Source organism: Squalius cephalus (assembly GCF_949319135.1).
Source record: "Squalius cephalus genome assembly, chromosome: 2".
Lineage (NCBI taxonomy): Eukaryota > Metazoa > Chordata > Actinopteri > Cypriniformes > Leuciscidae > Squalius > Squalius cephalus.
Genome location: NC_137123.1, coordinates 50,438,370 through 50,464,073, shown reverse-complemented (window position 1 = coordinate 50,464,073; position 25,704 = coordinate 50,438,370). Strand labels below are relative to the sequence as shown.

Below are 25,704 nucleotides of genomic sequence, written 5' to 3'. Positions count from 1 at the left end.
CACTCGTACGAATTTGTGCGATTTTTGCTAAATCGAAAATATTTTACGAATTGCCCAATTTGTATGAATTTGTACGAATGACCTACCCCTGACCCCGTCCCTAATCCCATCACTGGGGTTTAGACAAATCATTCGAATTCAAGTGAGGTCGTACGAATTAGCCTACTCGTACTCACTCGTACCAATTAGTCGTGAGATAGCGTTGTCTATACCATTCAAACGTTTGTGGTCAGTGAGGTTTTTTTTTTTTTAAGAGCATAAGAGTTTTAAGAGCATAAGAAGTTTTATGCTCACCAAGGCTGCAATTATTTTATACTATACGTACTTTAAGGGTAATATTCCTATATATTTGTTAGCAGTGTGGCCCCAAAGAACCCGTGTGCAAGAGGAAACGGAGGTATAGAATGTTACGCAAACAACACAGTTACCACCATTCCAATTGATGAACAGTGAGTATCCGACCACCACACACATACTCATCCTGATTATGAGGACCATAAACACACACACACATGCATTGTGACTGATTGTTTGTGCTTACAGAACTGATGTAGACGACCTTCCAGAGTACTCGCAGGTCCAGCAAGAGGACGTTGCTATGACAACTATCCCACAGGATTCCACAGAGAAGAATTCATCCTATGACCCCAGAACCTCTGCTGTTTAGCATTGCTGACCTTAAGGAGTAGATGTGCAAGTGTGTGTGTAAATGATTGAGTGTCTGACTATATGAACATGTGTGTGTGTCTATATGTGTATTGAATGGTCTGGTTAACCTTGACTGCAAATGTCACTCATGTGTTGTTCCCCCTACAGAAGAATGACCTACAGTATTTGCACAGCAAAAGAGAACATCTTCTTACCCAGTATTTTTGTCTTGTCTTCCAGTACAAATATCTAAACATTCTTAAGTCAATAATCATTTATTTGACAAGCAATTTTGAAATCAGGCCTTGTTTTCTGAAAAACTGATTAAATTTTAGTGAGTTTTTGCTTAAAATAAGAAAAATATTTGCCAAAGATCTTGTTTTCCCTTTGAATTAAGTTTAAGATAATTTTTCTGACCCCACTGGCAGATATTTGTTCTGGTATTAAGAATAAACTTGCCTAAAAAACAAGACTTGATAGCTTATGCCATTTTCCTTCTCAAGTAAATGTATCTTGATTTAAGAAATAATATATTTGTACGGAAAACAAGACAAAAATATTAAGAAAAGCATTTTTTTTTTCAGTGTGTTAAAAAGCAGAGTTCATTCATTAATAACATCTAGCTATTGCATGTACACAAGGATAAAAAGTATACATTTTTGAGCTGGTTTCTCAGCTAAAATATCTATATTCTGGGGGGAAAAGATACATTTAAGCAAAACTGCATAAAATATTAAGACTTGTTTTCCGAAAATATATTTGGAATTGAGTTATTGAGCTTTTTTCTTGCTCAAAACATCTAAAAACAATTTGCCCATGGGGTGAGATAAATAAACTAATTCAATATTTATCTTATCATATAATGCTTCTTAAGTATATTTATCTTGTTTTAAGACTGTTCAGATATTTTACTGAAAAAACAAGAAGAAAAAAAGATAAAAAGAAAAATATTTTCCAGTAGAGTAAATTGGAATTGAATCCATAGGACTGATTTTTTTTCTTTTGTCTAGATGAAGCTGAACATAGTTGCAATTCACATCAATTTATTGCATTAAATTATTTCCATTTACTTGTAAACATATGTCCAATTCCATAGAAAACTTAAGTTTGGCATGTACTAATTAAAATGTATTACTTTGAAAGTGCCCAGAATTAAAAACCATTCAAATGTTATGTCTTCCTATCTTTCCTCCACAACCCTATCGTAACAGACAGGAGACATGTGTCTTTTCTTACATAAATGGTTTAATTCAGTCCACTTTTTTGCCTGTTATGAAAGCAAAGATCACTGATCCATCAGACCTTTGAAAATGTCAAACCAATATACGCAAATGAAGAACCACATTCATTAAAGAGGTAAGAAAGTTGTGGACTCTGTCTTTACCCGTTTCCCTCTCTCCTCTCCCTCCCTCTACCGGCTGCTGATCACGGGATGGAGGGATCAGGGAGATGAGTGCAGTCAGGAGGGGTGTAAGTATAAAAGAGTTGGACAGGGGGCAGCACAGGGGGGCACCAGTGTGTGTGGGAGAAAGAGTGGGCAGAAAAGAGAGAACGGATGATATAAGGTACTTATACTTTTATCTTTTTTTTTTTTTTTTACACATCACTGCATTGTTTAAAGACTGACATTATGGCCCACTATAGGGCATGACATGGATGAATTGTTGTTTAATAAATCAGTTCAGAATTAATGATGAGCATAACAGGGTGAGTTATATGCATGTGCTTTATTGTCAGGTTCTTTTTGGTATCATAAGAGTTGAGATGACAAATCGATGAAGGAAATAACTGATTTTATTTTGTAAGAACTATGTACGTGATCTGTGTGTGGGTTTACTCTGAGGACATAGTCTGCAAGTTAGACAGTTTGAGGTTATGAAGTTTGAACAGTCTATAACTTAGATGTTTCTGGAAGGCTGTTATACAACTGCAAGCCTAAAACAAAAACAGAGAGAAAAAAACAACGCTTTATGATTAAATAATTTTCTCTTCACATGTAATTTATCCAATTTAATTGCAAAATGAATAAATAAATAAATAAAATTTTCAAGATTTTTTTTTTCTTGTTTTAAGCATCTAATAATATTTTTGTAAGTTTTATGCTTAAAACAAGAAAAATTTCCAGCGGGGAAATATTGAGTTCAAATCATCTTAAAAATGTATTTAATTAATTTTTTAATTCTATATATATTTCGCTTAAAATTTTGCTTATACATTTATCATCTTAAGTTTAGGTACTGTATCTATTCTTGGAAATGAGACAAAAATAGTGATTAAGAATTGTTTTTGTATTTTTTTTTTTTTTTTTTGGTAACACTTGTTTTATGATGGTCCACTTTAGACAGTCTACTAACTATAAGTAACTTTACAACTACATGTCAACTTATTCTACTAACCCCTAACCCTAAAACCTAACCCTAACCTGATAATCTACTAATAATCTAATGAGTAAATTGATATGTAGTTGGAAAGTCATCTAGTAGAATGTCTAAAGTGGACCATCAAAATAAAGTGTAACCATTTTTTAAATAGTTTGCCAATTTTACAAGTTCTAAAGGCAGCTTTTTTACGATCGTTAGATATTGGACATGTTAATTAACTTAACACAATCCGTGTCATTTTACAGGGATATTTCATCCCTCAAAAGTAACTGGTTTACCATCATTCCTCTCCAAACCTGTATGATTCTCATTCTGTTCAACTTGTGCTCTGTTCCATAGAATAAAGAAAGTAATACAGGTGTGTAATGGCAGGAGGTTTAGTAACTGAGACAAAATTGTAATTTTTGAGTGAACTATCCTTTAAAGGGTAAATATCCCATAATTCACTCACCCTCAAACCATTCTAGGTGTATAGGACTTTCTGCTTTCAGCCAAACAAAATTGTATTAAAAAATATCCTGGCTTTTCCAAGCTTTATAATGGGAGTGAATGGTACCAGAGATTTTGAGGAAAAAAAAAAGTGCATCCATCCATGTCAAAAGTAATCCATCCGGCTCCAGAGCGTTCATAAAGGCCTTCTGAAGCGAATCGATGCATTTTTGTAAGAAAAATATCCATATTTATAACTTTATAAACTATAATCACTGGCTTCCGGTAACGTGAGTCTAGTTCTGGCGGAAAAGTGACCTCTGACCCGACGCATGACGTAGGATGTAGGAGTAGCGTAAGCTTAGGTGAGAGTAGACGCCTCTCGCGGTTCAAACAACTCGAGCTTCTCCGACCTTTTTAGACTTCTAATTAGTGACCGATGTTTTGTTTTGCTCTATCCTCTGTGCTTCCTCGTTCGTCAATACGTCATATGTCGGGTCAGAGGTCACTCTTCCGCCAGAACTCGACTCGCGTACGGCCGTTACCGGAAGCCAGTGATTATAGTTTATAATGTTATAAATATGAACATTAAAAAACGCATCGCTTCACTTCAGAAGACCTATATTAACCCCCTGGAGCTGATTACTTTTATGATGGATGGATGCGCTTTTTGGGGCTTCAAAATCTAGGGTACCATTCACTTGCGTTATAAAGCTTGAAAGAGCCAGGATATTTTTTAATATAACTCCGATTTTGTTTGACTGAAAGAAGAAAGTCATATACACTGAAAAAAATGATTCATTGATTTAGTTGAATTTGCTAAAAAAAATTATGTTAATTGGTTCCACATAATTAATTTTAGCTACATTTAAACAAATGCATTACGTTGAACTAAGTTCAACGTAATGCATTTGTTAAAATGTAGCTAAAATCAATTGTGTGGAACCACTTACGATAAAAACATTTAGTAAATTCAATGAATTTACTGAAATCATTGAATTTACTAAAAAAAATTATCGTAAGTGGTTCCACACAATTGATTTTAGCTACATTTAAACAAATGCATTAAGCTGAAATTAGTTCAACGTAATGCATTTGTTTAAATGTAGCTAAAATTAATTATGTGGATCCAATTAACATAATTTTTTTTAGTAAATTCAACTAGTCAATGAATCATTCAATTTTCTCATGAAAATTTTCTCATAATTTACTCACCCTCAAGCCATCCTATAGGATGGCTTGAGGGTGAGTAAATTATGAGAAAATTTTCATTTTTGGGTGAACTAACCCTTTAAGCATAATACATGCGGGTCCATATTTGTTTTTCCAGGATGTGGAAGAGTGTGTGTTTAGTGCTGATGTGCGTTGTGCTGACGCACGCTCAGTTCCCACGTCAGTGTGTGACACCAGAAGGTCTGCAGAGTGGCACCTGCTGCCCATCACCTACTGGACTGCCCAATGATGAGTGTGGATCCAGTACTGGCAGAGGTCAATGCGTGTCAATCACTGCCGACCGTCACCCGCACGGACCTCAGTATCCTCACGATGGCCGGGATGATAGAGAACGATGGCCACTGCGGTTCTTTAACAGAACCTGCCAATGCAACGGAAACTTCAGTGGATTTAACTGTGGGCAATGCCGACATGGTCTGACAGGGCCAAACTGTGATCAAAGAGTCACCGTGGGTGAGGATAAACATCCCAAATATGCACTGCAAATACATCCAGTACACATGTGTATGCTTTGCTTTCTTTCTCACCTGAGTCTGTTTGTGTCCCCAGTGCGACGTAACGTCATGCAGATGTCTACAGATGAGAAAAGAGCTTTTGTGAACGCTTTGGACCAGGCTAAAAGAACCGTCCATCCTGACCTGGTCATCTGCACCCGCCGCTATCAGGAGATTTTCGGGCCTGATCAATTTGAGAACATCACCATCTATAATTACTTTGTCTGGACCCACTACTATTCGGTCAGTAAGACTTACATGGGTCCAGGCCAGCAGAGCTTCGGAGGTGTGGATTTCTCTCACGAAGGACCAGGATTTGTCACTTGGCACCGGTACCACCTGTTGCAACTGGAGAGAGACATGCAGGTGACACAAATCATGATAATGATAATTATACAACAGGAAATTGAATTAGAAACCCATTAAATAATGTCACGTCATTCCAAAACTGTATGACTTTCTTATTTCATGGAACACGAAAGGAGATATTTCCATGAAAATGTAATGCGTACTGGATCTTTCTCGTATCTTAAGTTTTCTAAAATCATAGCTATTGCTGAGAAACAGGCACACTTTTAGGAAAATTATATGACTTATGATTAATCTATTTATTATACAAATATATCGTATGACTTCAGAAACTTGGAATAGGGCACAGCAGTTATTTGGCCCACTTTTATGATGGTTTGATATTCTTTCTAAAGCTTGAAAGATCAAGTAGAAAAGTGAGAATAATACATTCTTTAAAATTCATTAAAATGTCATTTGTATTCAGTGGAAGAAAGTCAGTCATATTGGTTTGGAATGAGATGAAGGTGAGTAATCAAAATAGGTCATTTTGGGGTGAAACTTCCCTTTAGTATGGAAGGCCAGTTATGACTTTCACATCATATGTCATAGAAAGTCCAAATTAAGACATAAAACTATACATTAAATTAAGTTATATAATACATAAAAATTACTAGAGTTTTTCAAAATTATGACTTTCAATGCTATAATTGTGACTTTTCTGATAATGATGACTTTTTAGATCATAATTATGAAAAGCCTTTTTTCTTATGTGGCAGAAAAAAATTATTTAAAATGATTTCATCTTTAATCAGTGTTTTTTGTTGTTTTCCAATAAAAATATCTAAATATCCTTAAAACAAATTTTCTTGAGAACTAAAAACTATGTAAGACAATAAGACTTTTTTTCAGAGAATTTATCTTGAATGAAGTTTATCTTCCCTCATTTGTACATTTTGCTTGTTTTAAGCATAAACGTCTAAAGTTTTGTTGGATTTATGCTTTGTACTCCAGAAAAATCAATTTGGCAAGCCTTATTATCTTGTGCAGTGAGCAGAAATATCAACAATTCCCTATTGATAGAAAAATCAGCTAATGGGACATGTTGGGGATATGCGTGTGTGTTTGTGTGTGTGTGCAGGACATGCTGGGGGACCCGTCGTTTGCCCTGCCGTACTGGAACTTTGCTATAGGAGGCAATGAGTGTGATATCTGCACTGATGACCTGCTGGGAGCCAGAAGCAGCTTTGACACCAATGGCATCAGTTCCAACTCTGTGTTCTCTCAGTGGAGAGTCATCTGTGAGAGTGTGGAGGAGTATGAGACACTGGGGACCATCTGCAACAGTACGACACACTCGCACAACATACCAGTAACACACACATCACTCAAACACATATACACAGAATTCCGCATAAACACACGTTTAATTGTGTGTCCTCTACCCGGTGGGAGATCTGTGAGAGTGTGGGGGAGTGTGAGACATTGGAGACCATCTGCAACAGTAAGACACACACACTCATGCATTCCAAGACCTAAGACTGCTCACATGCTGTTTGAACTAATCCTTTGAGGCATTTCGAGAGCTCAGAAGAAAGATCAAACCTTATATGGGCAGAACGATTAGGATCATGTGATAGTATTTGCAAGTATGTGACTCACGATTGCAGACAAACGGAATACTATAATATTCAATCTTATGATGCTTCTTTCTCACAGTCTGCGAGAGCTCGTGAAGAGATTTGGCTCATGGGTCAAAGACTAATGACAGATCACAATGGAAAAAACTGCCAAGCTTCTTTAAAAAAATATTGTTTTATTCATTTTGGTTTTGAAAAATGTTCATTACCATTTTCATGAAAACTTTAAACTGAATGACTCTAAATATGTCATGAGGTGCAACCATCAAGTAAAAAGTAATAACATTTTCCTTGAATATATGTGTCAATACATACTACTTTTCTTTAACAATACTTTTCGAGATAAACATAGTTTTTACATCATTTTGTTTTTGGGGAGTTGCACCACATGACATTTTACAGCCTGAACAAATCATGCATTATCATAAAAAGGTTATTTGATCTTTAAAAGACTTATTGACGTTGACATACAGTCATGATGGTCTTTTAGGGGTAATTTTCATTATTATTACTATTATTATTATTACTATTATTCCTTGTTAGTTGTTAGACCATTTGACTGTGTTGGTCGCACCACGTGATTTGGCTGACAAAAGTTTTTCATATATTAATAAGCAGTTAAGCAGCTTTGTTACAATATTAAAATAAAAAGAAAAAAAGTTGTCCCTTTATAAAATGTATATGACACTTAATGAGAAGTTTAATTCGATTTTTTTTCTTATTATGATATCAGGACAGTTGTATCACCCAGACATTTTTTTACTTTATGAAATGGCTCTAAATTAAATATCAAAAATGAATGAAAACATACCCATTATTGAAAAATCGTTTTCAAGTCAGTCTGTGTTTAAATTGCATTTATAATGTATTTTTTAAACAAATTAATAGATTCTGAAGAAAAAAAATGACCTTCATCAAAATGTATCAGAAGTTCAAAATCAAAATGTACCTTCTCTGCTTTCGTGTGTATTCAGATTCAGAGTCAAGTCCAATCAGAAGAAACCCCGCTGGTAATGTGGCACGACCCATGGTTCAGAGATTACCACAACCACAGGATGTCATTGACTGTCTAGAGCTGAACACTTTCGACACCCCACCGTATTACTCAACTTCTTCTCAGAGCTTCAGGAACACTATTGAGGGTATGATCCACACACAGCTGCAGACAACAGTATTTCTAAAATAAATATGTTTGGAGCCACCACAGACAAAGAGACTAGCATACCAAACAAACAACCCACCACCTGCATAAACTCTTTGCAGCCTTTTGGAGAAATGAGGAGACTTTTAATTTGTGTTCTGTTGTGTCACTAGGTTACAGCGCTCCTCAGGGAAACTATGACCCAGTAGTGAGGAGTCTGCACAACCTGGCTCATTTGTTTCTAAATGGCACAGGTGGACAGACTCACCTGTCACCAAACGACCCCATCTTTGTCCTGCTTCACACGTTCACTGATGCTATTTTTGATGAATGGCTTCAGCGGCACACTGCTGGTAAAACACACACACACACACACACACATACATAAAAGAATTTCATGTTTCAGCTGCATCCTAACCAGTGTTCATTGTGCTTATGCAGCAGGAACAGTGGCCTATCCTGAGGAAAATGCTCCGATTGGTCACAACAGAGAGTTCAACATGGTCCCTTTCTGGCCACCAATCAGAAATGCTGAAATGTTTGTCACCGCCCCAGACAACCTGGGCTACACCTATGAGGTTCAGTGGCCAAGTAAGTGACTGGTGATAGCATACACAGCAAAAAAAAAAAAAAAAAAAAGCATAATAATCCCATAAACCATGTGAACTTTCATTTCTGGAAAGCTTTATTAGTATAACTTTAAGTGTATAAGTTAGGTTACTTAAAGGAATAGTTCACCCAAAAAAAGGAAAATTGTCATCATTTGCTCGCATCTTTTTTTTAATTTGTTGCATAAAACGTATGACTTAATTTTCTATTTCAGCATCTTAAGACACAATTAATATTAGCTGTTTGATTGCTCTTTTTGCTGAAGAAAAGTAAGATTAATATACAATTACTTTCCACAAAGTCAGACTGTCCAGCACCATGGATGAACATATTGGTTTTAGATCAGGTTGACAAAAGGAACACAAAAAATTTGACCAAGTCATATGACCCACATCATTATATTAATAACAGTATTGGTTAAAACATATATTTCTCATGCCTCCTACAAGAGTGTGTATCTTGTGGTGCACATTGCCTTTTTAAGGGATAATATTTAAGCCATTTTAAAAGTAAAATCACCGGGAAGTCACTGATTTGCTGTGCACAGTCCATTAGGCGAAAGAAATGTTCACCTGCTTCTTCCACCAGTGTCATCATGGCGAGTCGAGTCATTCATACAGTTAAGAGTTATACCAAGCACACAAACAATATTAATTTACAATACTGTACGTAAGATAACTAAAATAGACATTAAAGGAATAGTTCAATTTACTCATCCTCAAGCCATCCTAGGAGTATGTCTTTCTTCTTTCAGCCGAACGCAATCGGAGTAATATTAAATAATATCTGGCTCTTCCCAGGAATGGCATTGAATAGTGCCCGAGATTTTGAAGCTCCAAAAAGCGCATCCATTTATCATAAAAGTAGTCCAGAGGGTTAATAAATCCGTAAGTGCATATGAAGTGTGCCATTTGGGACAGGGCCAATAGACACCTCTTGCAAAAGCCACGTAACTCTCATGAACGAGCGCATTTGCCGTAAACCAGTGATTATAGTTTATAAAGTTTTAAATATGGATATTTTTTGCTTTAAGGCCTTTATTAACCCTGAAAGTGGTTATTAACCCTTTATTAACCATTATTAACCCCGACTGTGTTCAGCTGAAATAAGAAAGTCATATACACAGATGGCGGAGTAAATAATGGGATCATTTTCATTTTTGGGTGAACTATTCCTTTAATACTCATTATAACAGTTCAAATAACATGCATCATAGAGTGATTTTATCAACACAATCTCATGGAAATTCATAACTATTTTATGTTTTGCTGAATCGGTGGCTAAATTGAATGAATTTGTGCAATCTTGTTCATACGATTTTGTAGGCTACAACCTGCTTATGTCCCAATGATGGTTAGGTTTAGAGGTGGACCTTCATACTTGCCATTTTCCCCGATTTGTCACGACACCAGTTTAAAGGCCGTTAGCAAACCAACATTAGAGCAATGGCAGCCGCCACACTTGTTCGATTAAAAAATGCATTTCATCTTTATACATTTGTGGTGAAAGTGACATGTGAAGGCTAAGTATGGTAACTCACACTCGGAATCTGTCCTCTGCATTTAACCCATACAAGTTAGTGCACACTCATTAGGAGTACACACACACTGCAAACAGTACATATAACCAAAAAATCTCTCTCTTTCTCCCTCCCCAGCTCGGTCATACACTATTTCAGAGATCATCACCATAGCGATTGTAGCCGTAGTGCTTGTTGTGGCTGTGGTGGGAGGAGCCATCGGGTGTGCTGTTCGGGCACGCTCTTACCACTCAGCTGAGGGCCTGGAGCCGTTGCTAGGGGAACAGTTCAGGCGTTACTCAGAGGACCAGCGCCATGGTTCTCAGTCTGTGGTGTGACTGAGGAACTAAAAACACACACATCTTAAACACATTTATTATTGCACTGTGCATCCACCCTGTACTGGAGGAGTTTGAGTGATGAATCATTAGCATTCAAAAGCATTGTCAATTTTTTGTGGACACAGGTGCTAAATTTATGGCTATTATAATATTTTTCATGTCCAGCGAGACATTGAAAATACTGTCATATGTGCCCTTGTTTAATGTGTCTCTTTGAGTTTATACAGTGCTTATGAATGCCCTTTGAACACATATTGTACAGTGTGACCTATTTTATATTACTCTGATAAAAGTGAAAAAAAGTTTAATTTTTGTGTACTTTCAGCGCAGACGATTCTGCAGCAAGAACCAACTTTCAAAGAGTGCCAACATTACATAAGTAAATAAGTAGTCCTAAGTACATTTTATATACACGGTACGTAAATTATTTTTCCAAGAAAATAACTCCTCCAAGTTACCGTAAATATAAAATTCCTGATAATATCCACATCCCTATACACAGACCCAAACTATGGTTCGTGTGATGCCATAATAGTGTCGTGATTACTAATCATAATCAATCATAACAAAAGTGCAAGTGTCCAGAATAAAACGCACCTTAATGGGATGACAATTTTTGCAATTTTGGAACAATACATATTGTAATTTTCATTGAAAAATTAAAATAATAATTAAAAACTACCATAAATGTTATGTGTAAGTGATTTGTATTCTGTATGGTGGCTTATGTTTAAGAGGAGCGTTTTTATTTGCTTGAAGCTTGATTGTATCCACAGTGAAGCATGATTGTGATGAAAATGAAAACATTTGAAATGACAACTACCCTTGTGGCAACTATTAACATTTGATTTTCTGATGATATTTAAAGGGCAATCAATCATGAAACATTCGTACCACTTCACCTTATGTCACCCAATTTACAAAGAAAAAAACATTAAATAAAGCCTGTTTCCTCATGGCTGACCTTGCACATATTTATACCACTGGGGAGTGGCAATAATAACCAATTCAGCAAGCCATTTCATGTCAAGCATGACACTTCTACTTAGTAGCTTCTCGAGACAAAGAAAAAGGAACAACCTCGTTGCACTTAATGGCCATGTTAAGAAAAACAGTTTCAGCCATATTACAATAACACAGGTGCTCAGATGCCATTTCATCTGGTCCCTCTGCACTGCTGCCCCCTAGTGGTACAAATAGTACTGCATGTTTGAATCTTAAAGGGATAGTTCACCTAAAAATGAAAATTCTGTCATTAATTACTCACCCTAATGTCGTTCCAAACCTGTAAGACTTTCGTTCATCGTCGGAACACAAATGAAGATCTTCTTGATGAAATCTGAGAGCTTTCTGTCCCTCTGTTGACAGCTATGCAACAACCACTTTGACGCTTCAAAAAGCTCATAGAGATCGTAAAACTAGTCGAAAACTATTATTCACATTTTTGGAACTACATGAGGGTGAGTAAATGACAGAATTTTAATTTTTTGGGGTGACATTTTTTTTTGTCTAAGACAAACGTCTTACAAAGTTCAGTTCCAAACCTAATCAAACACACCTGAACCAACTAATTAAGATCTTCAGGAACCGGATCAGACTATAATGCATGTTAGTTGTTTCGTGCACTGACATATCTTCAAATATGTCAGCGCCATTGTTTTGTCTCATGCACACCAGTAATGTTTTTTGCCTAAGGCACATTTATAAAAGCTACTTAAATATCCTAATTGAACTAAGACCTAATCCTGGCTTAATCTAAGTCCTGTTTGTGAAACCAGGTAATTAAGTGTTGGAACCAAACTTTGCAGGAATGTAGCTCTTCAGTAACAGGATTGGGCATCCCTGCTTTAGCTAAAACCATTTGGTACACTTGAGGACATTGTTCATCACCAGAAGACATCTTCAATTGAGAAAGACCATCATTGTCTGTAAAATTGAATCTAATGAACTTTACATTATCTGATCAGATCATTTTAAAAACAGAAATAAAACAGTAAAGTTAGTGTTTAAAATGTTGAAAAATTGCTGATAATTTTTGTGAAATCATTTTGTTTGAATAATGGAGGGCAAAGAATGCATGTAGGAAAGGCAAGCACAGATCATACTCCTCTTTTTGAAAATGCTTTATTAAACTACCTCTATAAATACAACAATGCCAAAAAGCCTTAAACAAACAATGCAAGAAAGAAAACAGTTAGATCTTAAAAAAAGGAAAGATAAGAATATTTTGGCAATAGCATTCTACATTATCTAAATGTCCTCAGCCGAGGTCATTTCTGTCTTGTTCATTTGTTTTTTAGTAACAAAAAACAAGTCAAAAAAAAAAAAAAAAAAGGAAAAAAAAAAAAAAAAAAACGCTACACATGTAGTGTTTTATGAAATGGTCGCAAAAGAAAGCAAGTTTTGCCAATGAATGCATGATCAATTTGGGCCAGTATTGACACCATACTGGCAACTTATTGCCACTTTTATATATCCACACATGCACACATTCGCATTAGTTTAATTGCATTGAACACTTTGGCAAAAAGGAAACGTTTCTGTTGTTGTTAAACTCTCTAAAGCACATACAATGAGATGGAAAAGTCTTCTTAAAATATATTATAGCATTTCCTCTTACTTCATACACAAAAACAATGTACTGTATATATTAAATATCCTGACTGCTTCGCTCATAATAAAAGATTAGATAACAGACTACTGGGGATAGTTCACTTTTCTCAAACACACACTGACATGCCATTACCGAAAGATATTGTCCTCGATGATGGCAGCAGTGTGCAAAAATGTGTCTCTAGCTTACGTGATGTGAACTGCATGGATTGTCGTTCTTTGTTTGGTTGTATATTGTGAACTTATCCCCGTCTAAAAAGAAAAACAGGCTATACTTAATAAAACATCAACTCTGTTAGAACATGGAAGCATAATACAACATAAAGCAGCACTCTAACACTCAGAGCCCCCATAGACACAACAGTACAAAACAAAAAAAAGAAGAAAAACTTGACTTTCTGAAAGAAAATAGGAGAGAAGAGGCACCGTGGTATTACAAACAGTGTTTAAGAGGTCACTTGACAGACAGCAGTCTGAATAAAGGCACGTGACATACGCAGTCCTACAGAAGGCATAGTGGTGGCATACAACATTCTTCAAGAGGACATTGATATTACATACAGCAGTCATTGAAAAGGCAATGAGGATATTAACAGGTTCTCTGAGCTCCCTGGTTTCAGTTTGGTCCAGTTCATTCCAGTTCTAGGAGTATCGCAATACCCCTAAAAAAAACAAAAGTGCCTGCTCAAACACATATTATAAAGCACATACAGTACATACACAAGAACTTCTAAACCCCCCAAAATGTTTAAGTGCACCTCAGAACAGTCATCTTTACTAGCACATACCGTACTACAGTAGCTACACAATATGGAGTGTGATCTACAAAAACGCAGGGTTAAAACTACTAAAGAATTCAAACTATAAAACTCTATGGCCTGTCAGCTGTGTCTACACGCATCTATAGGAGGAATTATGATCGGGAGAATGAGAGAATCACGCCATTAACCTGATTTTATCCTGCGACTCAAGACCGTTAATAAACAACATCAACATATTTGGTTCAGCGGTAAATGGAACAGTACTTCAGGTGCAGTTTGTATTAATGGCACAAAAGTGGATATAAGGGAGCCTGTGTTCTCCTAATGATGCACAGGACTGGATGCTGGGAATCACAGTAGTGGTCTGAAAAAATAAGGGCTGCTCACAGTTGGTCATCAACTATTAACTAAAACACAACCAGCACAAGCAAGCAGAACTAAAGGCCTATTTTCACCAAGGGTGATAACTATAACGATTACAAAATGAATGGAGTTTAAAAAAAAAAAAAAACTAAATTTAAAAGAATAGCAGTCACACCACAACACAAAGGAAGGTATTTTTCCAGCTGATGAAAACATTGACAGCCAATCAGAATCCATCCTTCTTTAAAGAGCTTGAGCACTTAAAGTGGCAGGTGACATAACTGCGCAGAATAAACAGAACGATATTGTGCGTTGTTGTGGACGCCAATATAGTTATTGTTCTTGGTGTGAAGGGACCTTAAGTCATCATAAATGGTGCTGTATCCTCAACCCAGTTATTTTTTTGTCAGTCCAGTTTGTGCTTTTAAAACATTTTAAAGGCATAGTTTAAACAAAAATGAAAATTCTGAAAATCATTGCAAATCATTTACTCACCCTCATGTCTTTCCAAACCTATACCAAAAAGTTTTTGGTTCCCACTGACTTCCAAAAAAATCAACAATCTGCATCCATTAATTCATGGATTCCAGGAAATCGAACCCATAACCTTGGCATTGCTGTATTTCTCAAAATATCTTCTCTCATGTTCCATAGAAAAAGAGAAAGTCATACAGTGTTGGAATGACATGAAGGTGAATAAATGTTGACAGAATTTTCATTTTTTGGGTGATCTGTTCCTTTAACAGAGAACAAATTTTATCCAGCATAGATTCAACTGACTTTTTTTTTTTTTTTTCAGTTTGCTTTTCCTTGAACACTCAAACTTATTTTGCCTCTGAGAAGGAAAACAGTGTTTGTCTATCTTCCAGTTCAGAAAAGAAAAAATAACCTCTAGACAATAAAAACAACAGCTCAAAAGTTTTCAAGCCAACTAAATAGCACAAACTTAAAATAATCTAAATATAAAAATGCATAAGCAATAAACAGTAAAGGAGGAAAAATGAATGCAGGACTCGTGTGCGGAAAACCCAGTGGACGGAAGATTCCGACATCTTCAAAACATTTCGCAAATATATGTTATACTCAAAATACAGCATTTTCATGAAACACTTTAAATCTTCTACTTCTGTGGTTGTTGAAGTTTCTGCTCAGCAGGTTTTTTGTTCATTTACAGTTTTTTTGTCAATTTCGTTTTTCTTCACAAAACAAAAGTAAATGCACTAAAGCATAGAGGCCACTAATACTACAACGCTCCTTCGGTATTCTTGTGGCCGTGAACGCAGAGGAGTGGTATTAGGATTGTGCGATGACATAACCGCTCTGGCTCACGATTCTCAGCTGGAGTGTGTGGGGAAGATATGTCAGGTGATATGTCAGTAGGTGATGTGCTTCTGCAAGTCTTAAATGCTCGGTTTTGAATTTCTTCATATGAACATATCACTCGGAGTCAGTCCGCCACTGTACTGGTGATCAGCTAATAAACAACACCTTTGCAGAATGATAAAATATGCAAATGATCATGTTGTCATTCATTCAGTCGTGTGATGGCTTTGGAAATCAGCAAGTGTGGTCAAGTCCTTTAAGAAGTCGAACTGACAGACTATTGGTCTAAAGGGAAAGTGGGCAAGGTTCTGGTCACATTGCAGGGGTTTGAGTCCACAACATATAACACAAATGTCTACCTATCCTAGTTAGCTAATCAGTAGCATATAAAAGTGGTTTTGGTCTAGGTCATACGTCTGGATTAATAAATGTGGGCCAGGGGGTCTGATGAGGCTGTGAGTGAATTTAGCAGAAATCTACATCCTTGCTGCCAGCGTTAACTTGTACACAAATCTAAAGGCTTCCAGGGAGCTTCACACGAGTCATACGGTGTTAGTTTTGTTGTGAGTATGTCAGTTTCACTCTGCGTGGTTCAGTTAACCAGCAGACTTCATAGATGCAGCGTAAATGTCTGATGGCCTGTGGTGATGTGGTGTTTGTGATTGATGCTGCGGGTATCTCAGTAGGTCTGGTATATATCATGGATGGGCATCTGGAAGGTGGCAGTGGCAGGGAAGGCCTGAGGCATGTACCCAGCGTACCCTCCATAGGTTGCGGCGGCCATCGCAGCGTTCTTCTGCAGCGCTGCCAGCGTGGCAGTGTTGGCGTGGGTGGCGAAAGGCATGTACCCAGCCCCATACAGACTGGCAGCTGTAGCCGGGATCCTCTGGACATTATGAGCCATAGCATAGATGGGAGTTATAGGTCGCCCCTATGAGATAGAGAGAGATCAATTGTTAACTCTTTCCCAGCCAGCCTTTACTGAAAAAGTTGCCGGTCAGCGTCAACATTTTTGATCATTTTTACAAAAATCTTGTGTACAATATATCCAAAAGAAAGAACAAAGCCTCTGCTCTACATCAACAACAAAATTTGATTCTAGCTTTTATTCTTTTTTATCAACATTTAAATTTGGGTAAAGTTTATTAAAAAAAGAAGTGAAAATCATGTTTTCGTCAACACTTCATCTGGATAAGATTCAGAACCATGATCAAAGCATAGCTCTAGTAGATTGAGTCTATCGACACCCCAAAGCTTGCATAGACATATACTTCTTTGTGGGTTTGTCATTTTTCTCGGTAAATGTTTAAATGTTTGATGATCATGTTAGCTTACAATGTGTGTAAGCAACTTCTATCCGCTCCTTCTGGTTTACGCGGATCTTCACTTGGTTTTTGGATCCGGAGATGCTATACTATTTCAGAAGATGCACAGTGAAAACACGGATTGCCGGAAAAACTCGTCAATGTCTGGGAAGCGTTGTGTTATGATGGAAAATCTCATCAATGGTGGGGAAAAAGTTAAGGTGCGGTTACATTTACAATTGGTTGGAGGTATTTTGCAGACAAAATCCAGTAATTCCAATAGGAATCTGCATGATTGGGAGTTTCGTGTGGGGGTGAAAAAGTTCACCATGTAGATTTCACTCTTGCCACACTGACCATGATTTACACAGAGTCCAAACTAGATGCGATAAATCAACAAGAAATAAAGACTATAATCTGAGTTTTAGACAACGAGCAAAATTTGCACATTGACAGTCTTATTAAAGTTCTTATATGTTATATGTTTGCTTACATATCATGAATGTATGAGCGCACGATCCATACAGATTTCTATACAGATGTGAAGGCACTAAATTGCATTTTTACTAGACATTGTGTATTTTTGATCTGTATTGTCATTATTTTTCTGATATTTTACAAATTCCATTTTCTTTGCTTTAGACTTATAATAGTATTTTAATATGATGGTGAATTCTTGCATTATAGGCTATAACATTTTATGCTTGTCTGGGTTCATATTTTAAGAATTGGCGTCCCTTTAATTAATGAGTTGGAACTTTAATTGAACAGGGAGTTAAATTGGAATTTGAATAGGAATTAAAGTAAGTAGAGTATAAAAGGCCTTAAACCCTTCAAAATTTTGCTTTCAGACAAGGCTTTCAAAGTTCTTTTGACAAGAGACTTCCTTTTCTAGTTAAAAATTAGGTAACACTTTATTTTGATGGTCTCTTTTGAACATTCTGTTGACTATAAGTAGCTTTGTAACTACATGTCAATTAAACTCTCTGATTAGAGTATTAGTAGACTGTCTGCTTAATATCTGCTAACTCTTTATTGTGATGCTCCCCTAACAGACATTCTACTGACTTTAAGTAACTTTGCAAGTACAGTACATGTCAACTTATTCTAACCCTAACCCTACCAGTCTACTAATACTCTACTAACACTCAATTGAGAGTAATTAGACATGTAGGTGCAATGTTTCATATTGTCAACAGAATGTGTTAAAGGGACCATCAAAATAAACCAAAACCAAAAAAGGTCACTTAATGCAGTTACATCAATTTCTTTGAATTACAGGTCATTTTAATTCTACTTCCTATAATTCAAATTCCAATATTTCTTATTGTGCAATTTAAATTCAAGTCTCATGAAAGCAAGTATCAGAGGAATCCTGAAGTGCGAGAAAACACTAACGCTCCAGGCATAATCACGTTCCACATAGTTGTACAATAAACATCAAATATGTTTTCATTGGCTGTTAATGTGCCATGTAGCACAGCATTTTCACTTTAGATGTGGGCATACAAATGTGCTCATGGTATTAGAGCTATCTAAGTGTTATAATAACTGTGAAATGTCCCATCTGGTGAGGTGCAGGTCAGTACCTGGAAAGGGGGTGGTGTGGAGACTGCAGGCATGACCGCTGCACTGGCCGAGGCAGCTGTGGGGTCATGCTGGAGGGCCAAAGGGTTTATCAGGTGCTCCACAGGGTGCATCTTTCCTTCCTCCATTAACTTATTTGCTGGAGCAGCAGAAAACACAGTAGGGTACTGGCCACCAAGTCCTGGAAGAGCCACTACGCACACACACGTTCAATTAGAACAATGACAAAAAATATGGAGAATGTATGGTTTAAATTAGCACATATTGTAAATCACTATGTAACATATGTAAAAATGCAGGTAAGTGAAAGAAAAGTCAGAAAGTACAAGAATGATAAAAGATAAATGCAGGAAAAAGACTGAGACTTGCACAACCTGTCCTCATTTACAACAAGTGTATGACTCAGCTTAAGATTAGCGATAAAAAAACACACCCACACGCAGCCACGTACACATTGTCTTTCACACACACACACACATTGTTTCCATGCACAAAAACTCTTTTCATTCCCCAAGTTAATTCAGACTTAGGATCAGTAGGTTTAGTTGACGTCACAATTCTCCAGTCAGGAGTTTGCTGATCTCAGATCAGAATTCTGCAGGATCAGTTAATTTCGACAGAGCAGCTGATTAGTAAGAAAATAAAGAACCTTGAACTCAATGCCCAAACAAATAAACTCAAATACTCTCAAAGTATTTTTATTGATTGCTTAGTTCTCTGGACTGTTTGATCCTATTGTCCTTAATAATTGTCTTTTAAAATGACTGTACTTGATTTTATCAGGAGGTATATAACATTTTGAGAGTTTTTGTGCATTGTTTGAACATTGTGTATATAATTGAAAAAAGTGAAGCTTTTAAGCAATAAACAAAAATCAAAAGCCTGCTTACTGGGGTAAGCAGTGACAGCCATGGCAGCTGTCATAATAAAAGGAAGTTGGTGTTCCTCTCCAGACCAGTAGGGGCAGTAATGTGTCTTACAAATTTATCTCTACATTTTGTTGAATAACTCCAATTTAATTGATTGTGATTTTTTTAAGCGTAAGAGTTGAATGTGAAACTTACTGGTGGCTCAATTTCAGTAATAACATTTATAAATAATCCATAAACCTTTTTTCTATAGATTCTGTTTCCAGATCGTTTTAGATTCTGCCTCCACTGGATGGACAAGAGCACAACTAGAGTTAAATTCTGTATGTATGTGGTTTAATTTCACACTGACTTGTGCCAGGCTTCATGCCCACTTGGTTCACAGCTGTCAGCTCTAGATTGGGCATGATCTCGTAAGGTTTGTCCATCAATTTGGGTTTTCCTTCATGGTAGCGGCTGTATATGCCTCGGCCAGCTGAATAGCCACCAAGGTATGAGCCGCGGGGCCCTGGGCCCCTATTACCGGCCCCAGCACGACCACGACCTCTTACAGTACCTGCTTGAGATACAAATGAAAGGAGGTGCTGTTCAGCTACAGAGCCACAAGGAGGCACATACCTATATAAAATTAATGGTAACCCCAGTGCTTAAGGTTGAGCAGATATTTAAAATAAAGAAATTAGCTTTCTATTCAGATTCTATATATCTGCTAAAAGGTTTGCTCGCATGGGGTGACTTCATGATCAAGATATGGGTGCGGCTACACATAAGGCGGAGATTAGGCACTATCACTTTTCAGCATTCTAATTCAAATTGCTGTCAGTGTGAACACCTCTTTGTAATCTCCTTCTGTTCTTTGAGATGGGAGAGGTGCATGAGTAAAGTTGAAATGAAAAGTAAAGATAAAGTTTTGTTTTCATATAATCAGATGATGGATGAGCAAATATGTCTCGGATTGAATATGCAATCACAATTCTCAACTGCTACCCAACCCAAAACCACAAGCATTTATAATTGATGATTATGGGTTAGGAAATGTAATAATACCAGATTCCCATCATTAGTTTCAGTATCATACTTATTGTGGATCTCAGCTCTTCAGCCCAAAACAATCTCAAAGTGCATGCCATCTAGTGGCTATACTAAATATGTGATTAGCAACAAACAGGACAGAGCTTTTTATTTGGAAAATTGTCTTTTAAAGCAGTCGTTCTCAACTGGTTTTGTTTCTGGATTTTACATTGGATATCAAATAGCAGTTACAGTACCAAACTTGTTTATCGTAGAAAAGTAAACAAATTTCCTTATATCACCATGAACTAATACGCAACATTATTAACATGACACTCTCTTGGAAGTCAATAACTGACAGCTCAAAATACATTTTTGTCAAATCAAACCATTTTTATCTTCATTACATTTAAGTTGAAGCATGAGTACTGTATTGAGTCAAAACACACTTGATAAAAGCATAATGTTCCACTTTTAAATGTACATAAGTGTTAAATATGGCTTGGTAGCTCAAAACGATGGACAGAAATATATATAATTCTCTTAGAAATGTAATTGAGTAAGCAAATGTAATCGCTGTCACAAATTCCCCCCAAAATATGTAAATGGTAATTAAGTATAATTATTTTACAACCCTGAATGCAATCTGTTTTTTGTTTTATTTACCTTGCGTAGTTCATGGGTTTTGATTTTTATGGTTTCTAGCATTGTTTTTCTCCAACCGGTTGAGAACCACTATTTTAAAGGATGAGACTTATGAAAGCTCTGGGTTAAAGGGGACATTATTTTCATATTCATTGTAATGCATCCCCTACATTTGTTTGTACAGATCAACTCTGGTTACTTGTGTGAATATGGACTGTTATGCAAGAGAGAGTTGGAAAACAATCTAGTTTCCCAAATATATTCAATAGCGTGACACTTAAGGTCGTCAAGAAAAAGCAATTGTTAGCAATGTTTTCAGTTCATTTTGATTTCATCAAATGGTATTGCATTTCTTGAGTTCATAAAGTTATTGATCTTAGAGAATAAAGAGAGAGAATGAGTTCTCCAACCTTTGATGAAGTAGTCTCGGTTGGGTCCAATGAGTGTGCTGTATGGATAGCCGTAATAGGCGAGTGTATATGGATCACACTGATACACAAAACTTTGTTGGGTGTTCTCGGGAGTTGTCGCAGGCGCTGTTCCCTTCGATGCTTTCTGATAGCGAGTGTACTGCTCCTTATCCACAGGCTTGGCCAGGGTCACTTCGATACGGGAACCTTCGATCTCTGTGCCGTTCAGGTTGTCCATTGCAACCACAGCATCTTCTCGACTGGCGAAGTGAACAAAGGCGTAGTCTCGGATTTTTTTGACACGTTCCACACAGCCAGGGTTGTACTGGCCAAAGGTTTGGCGTAGAGTCTCCTCACTGGTCTCTATCATCAGGTTCCGCACATACAGAATTTTCACTGTTTCCATGACGTCCTCGTCAACGTCAATCTCAGGTTCTGCCCAGTCAACTGCAATCTGGTGACCCCACAGCTGGATACACACACATAGAGAAACCGAACAACATATACACACAAATAAGTAAGGCAGGAGTACTCACTGAATGTCATAGAAAGATTTAATGAATAGTTTGCCCCCAAATTTCTGCCATTATTTATTTATCCTCATGTCATTCCAAACCCCTATGCTGTTATATCCCCCAAACCCCCCCCAACCCAAAGGAACACACTTTTAAAAGATCGTCACATCTATTTTCCAATGCAACAACAGAATATCTGTAAAGCTTCAAAAAGCACAACATGATAAAAGCACCATAAGAGCAGTAGATATGACTTTTGAGCAAATTCTTCTGAAGCCTTGTGATGAACAAAGCAAAACTAGCCACTAATAAAAATCTCTTCCACTAAAACACAGCGACCAAATCACTGAATCCAATCAGTGAAGCAGTGAGTCAGTGAACTCAGAATCGGATCAGTCCTATTTGTTATGTAAGATTTTTTTTGATGGATTTGACTGAGTCTAAACTCAATGACTCAATAGTTAACAGCTCACTGGGTAAAATAATTATTAGTGAAAAATAAATAAAATTGATCATTTAGCTTCAGAAGACGTGGAATAGAGCACACGAGTCATATGGAATACTTTTATAATGCTTTATGTCATTTTTTTAGAGCTTAGCAGATATGGTCTTTGACTTTTGTTGTATGGAAAACAGCTGATCAATTCCTTTGATCCCAATGGAAAATGGTGTTAACCTGAATTCGTCCTGGCATGAGCTTTCTTCTGGCCATAGCAGCAGCCCGGTGAGACTCATACTCTACAAAGGCAAAGCCACGATTCTTCATCTTATCCGCAGCACTCGCGTACACGATCACATCCAGCACCCCCTCTGTCACCTTGGAAACTTCCTCCAGGATCTCCTCACGTTTCTTGGTTTTTGGGATTCCGCCAATGAAGAGGCGGCAGTTATCTACACTACAGCACACACCTAGCAACCTTCCGGGACGAATTTCGAAGTTATTGAGATCACGAACCGCTCGCTTGGCCTCATGCTTCTGCGTGTACATGACGAATGCGTAACCACGGTTCTTCCCATCAAAGTCCATCATAAGGCGCATCTCGTAGATCCGTCCAACAGTCTCAAATACTGGCACCAGCTCGTCTTCGTAAACGTCACGTGGGATTTTACCTACAAAGATTTCACAGCCACGTGGGGGCGAGGTACCTTGCCAGCCAGGTGGTGGGCCGTATTTGCGCTGTCCGTTTTCTTGCACCATTCCGTAGCCTGACCGCTCCATCAAGGCCACAAGTGCAGCTTCATTTGGGGCCCCGGCCACTCCTTCTGGGACAGAGCAGTGATGCTGTGGATGCCCAGAGGAGGCTTTAGAAGAGGAGGGAGGGCTAGGGTTACTCATGGCAACGGCAGAGGCGGAGTCTTCTGCTGTCATTCTGAAATAAGCATCCAATCAGGATTGGAGTCTAAAAAGAGATGGAAAATTCATCCGGTTAGTGTATTTTGTACTGAAAACAAACAATGACCATCACTAATAATTAGCTTATAAATCCATAAACAATACAATTTCAATAACTTTTAATTTAAGTAGATGTTTATATTAACACTGGAATCCCAATGCCTGATATTAATTAGGGATGTACCAATATTAAAATGATGGTCAATAAATATTTCCATGTTATGGCTGATATATAGCCAGTATTAAAATTGAAATGTTTTTGACTAAAAACATTATTTTATTATATTATTTTAAATGCTACTGGTGGATGATGTACCATATGAAAATTTTATATTAATTTGATATTAATTTTGAGATTTGCCATTACATTTAACAACATTCTTATAAACTATGAATGTGTTTTTAAGATTAACTTCAAGTGAGCATTAGATGATGGCAAAGGTAACAGAAGGAAATAAGCATCTATAAGTAAATATCAAATATCACTCAATAAATTAAAGAAAATCTCTCATGAATATATATTTTTTATTAATTATTACTGTACAAATTACTGTAAAATATTACTGTAATTATTACTGTAAATCATGATTTGTCATGACAATATTTTTAGATAAGTTATTTTAGATAAGTTACTTCGATAAGTTATGTGGTTCAGATAACATAATATTTTGAGTTTCTATTGATTAAACCAATCTCCATTGTATTAACTCAAATTTTCAGTTTCAATGAACTAAAAATTTTAAAGGCAACCAGGTTACTTACTTTTTTTAAGTTACACCAATAATATTTTTTTTACAGTGTATAAGTCCTATTTTCTGTATAAAACACACACACACATACACACATAAAACGTAAATCCTCTTCTACACATAAAGCTGCCTAATAAACCTCACTAAGCCGCATCTACATTCTTCAGCATGGAATAAATCTCCAGATTGTCCAAATCCTACAGTCCAAAATTTTCCATAAGCAGAACGCAGACGCATGGAAGTAAACTACAAAATCTTAGACAAAGAAATTGTGTTTGATATAAAGAAACTACATTTTTTTTTTGTTTTTTTTTTTAGGAAATTAGTATGTTTCTTACATAATAAAACATTATATACTGTATATTCAATCACACTGTTTAGCTGTTAGTTGGCTCTGGTTAGCCGGACCTTGATGCCGCTTCGAGGGAAAGGTAGTTAGGTTGCTTAGCAATGAAACCATGGTTACACACGCAGAGCACGCTGACCCACACACTGCTTATCCGCACACAACTAAGTTCACACAACTCACACTGCACACAAATGCATGCTAAAACAACTAAGAGGACATTAAGCAACAACAAAGGTGTAAAGGTTATTAATTAGTCATTTACTCCAGGAATAAAGTTCAAATAAATTAACAATTACAACACGCACCGTGCTTAAGTTGGTACCTGGTGTTTTCATGATGAGTTCAAGAGGCTCGCTGAAGGAGCATGTGACTGTGACTGTGAGGTTGGAATAACAGGCAACTCAGCAGTACTAAACCAAAGCTCTCTCTCACACACACACACACATCCACAAACACTTCCTCATTCACATGCTTACACACACATATACTGAAAATCAGTACATGTGTGGCTCAAGGCCAAGCTGAAACAGGAAGAAAAGCAGACTGACTAATCAAAAGCCAAGAGGACCAGGAAGACCAACCAATAACAGATATTTAAGTAATACATCTGTAGATGTAGCGTTTCAGTGATCACTTTAAATGAGGAGACAGCAACACCAAGAGAGAGTCCAACAGCTATTATAGCCTGAAATTTAAGGGTTGGTTTTATTAAACTTAAATAATAGTACAAAAAACATGTCAAGAATATGAACAATAAAAAAATGCAAACTCTGCAGGACAAATAAAATAATAAATCCATAAAATATACTGCCTCTAAATGAACAACTGGTTGTCAGTTTGTATTAAATTGGGGATAGACTGCATAATGGAAGTGGGGTCAATGGAAGTGTGCAAATGACAATGAAAGACGATTCAGCAGAAATCAGGAGGAAGGAGAGGTCAAGAGAGAGAAGAAAAAAATGGATTTCTGCCAGACACTGAACAAGTAAAGAAAAAAAAAAGCATAAAAAAAAGTGACAAAAATATGCGAGTAAATGTGACAAAAATAGTGTGATAAAAAAAGCTATTAATTATGCCCCCTGAGCGCAG

General features: G+C 36.8%; 2 protein-coding genes across 8 annotated transcripts in view; one reads left to right on the top strand and one right to left on the bottom strand.

The window, feature by feature from the left end:
• Positions 1–2,127: 2,127 nt before the first annotated feature.
• Positions 2,128–12,740, top strand: tyrp1b (tyrosinase-related protein 1b). The gene is made up of 8 exons (XM_079864773.1): positions 2,128–2,213; positions 4,789–5,144; positions 5,241–5,551; positions 6,615–6,819; positions 8,088–8,255; positions 8,428–8,607; positions 8,696–8,845; positions 10,521–12,740. The coding sequence occupies exons 2-8, from the start codon at positions 4,790–4,792 to the stop codon at positions 10,718–10,720; spliced, it is 1,569 nt and encodes a 522-aa protein (XP_079720899.1). The 5' UTR covers positions 2,128–2,213; position 4,789; the 3' UTR covers positions 10,721–12,740.
• Positions 12,741–13,262: 522 nt separating this feature from the next.
• Positions 13,263–25,704, bottom strand: part of rbm47 (RNA binding motif protein 47) — a 28,535-nt gene continuing 16,093 nt past the window's right edge. For 2 of the 7 annotated variants that reach the window (XM_079849749.1, XM_079849750.1), the window contains 4 exons: positions 22,801–23,524; positions 21,610–22,078; positions 18,677–18,867; positions 13,263–16,714 (listed from right to left, as the gene is read on the bottom strand). In XM_079849749.1, coding sequence (XP_079705875.1) covers positions 16,463–16,714; positions 18,677–18,867; positions 21,610–22,078; positions 22,801–23,493 — 1,605 coding nt within the window. In that variant the 5' untranslated portion in view covers positions 23,494–23,524 and the 3' untranslated portion in view covers positions 13,263–16,462. Of the gene's footprint in view, positions 16,715–18,676; positions 18,868–19,895; positions 20,103–21,609; positions 22,079–22,800; positions 23,525–24,920; positions 25,028–25,704 lie in introns of those variants that run through there. The other 5 variants (XM_079849747.1, XM_079849745.1, XM_079849751.1 and 2 more) reach the window with 5 other exon arrangements.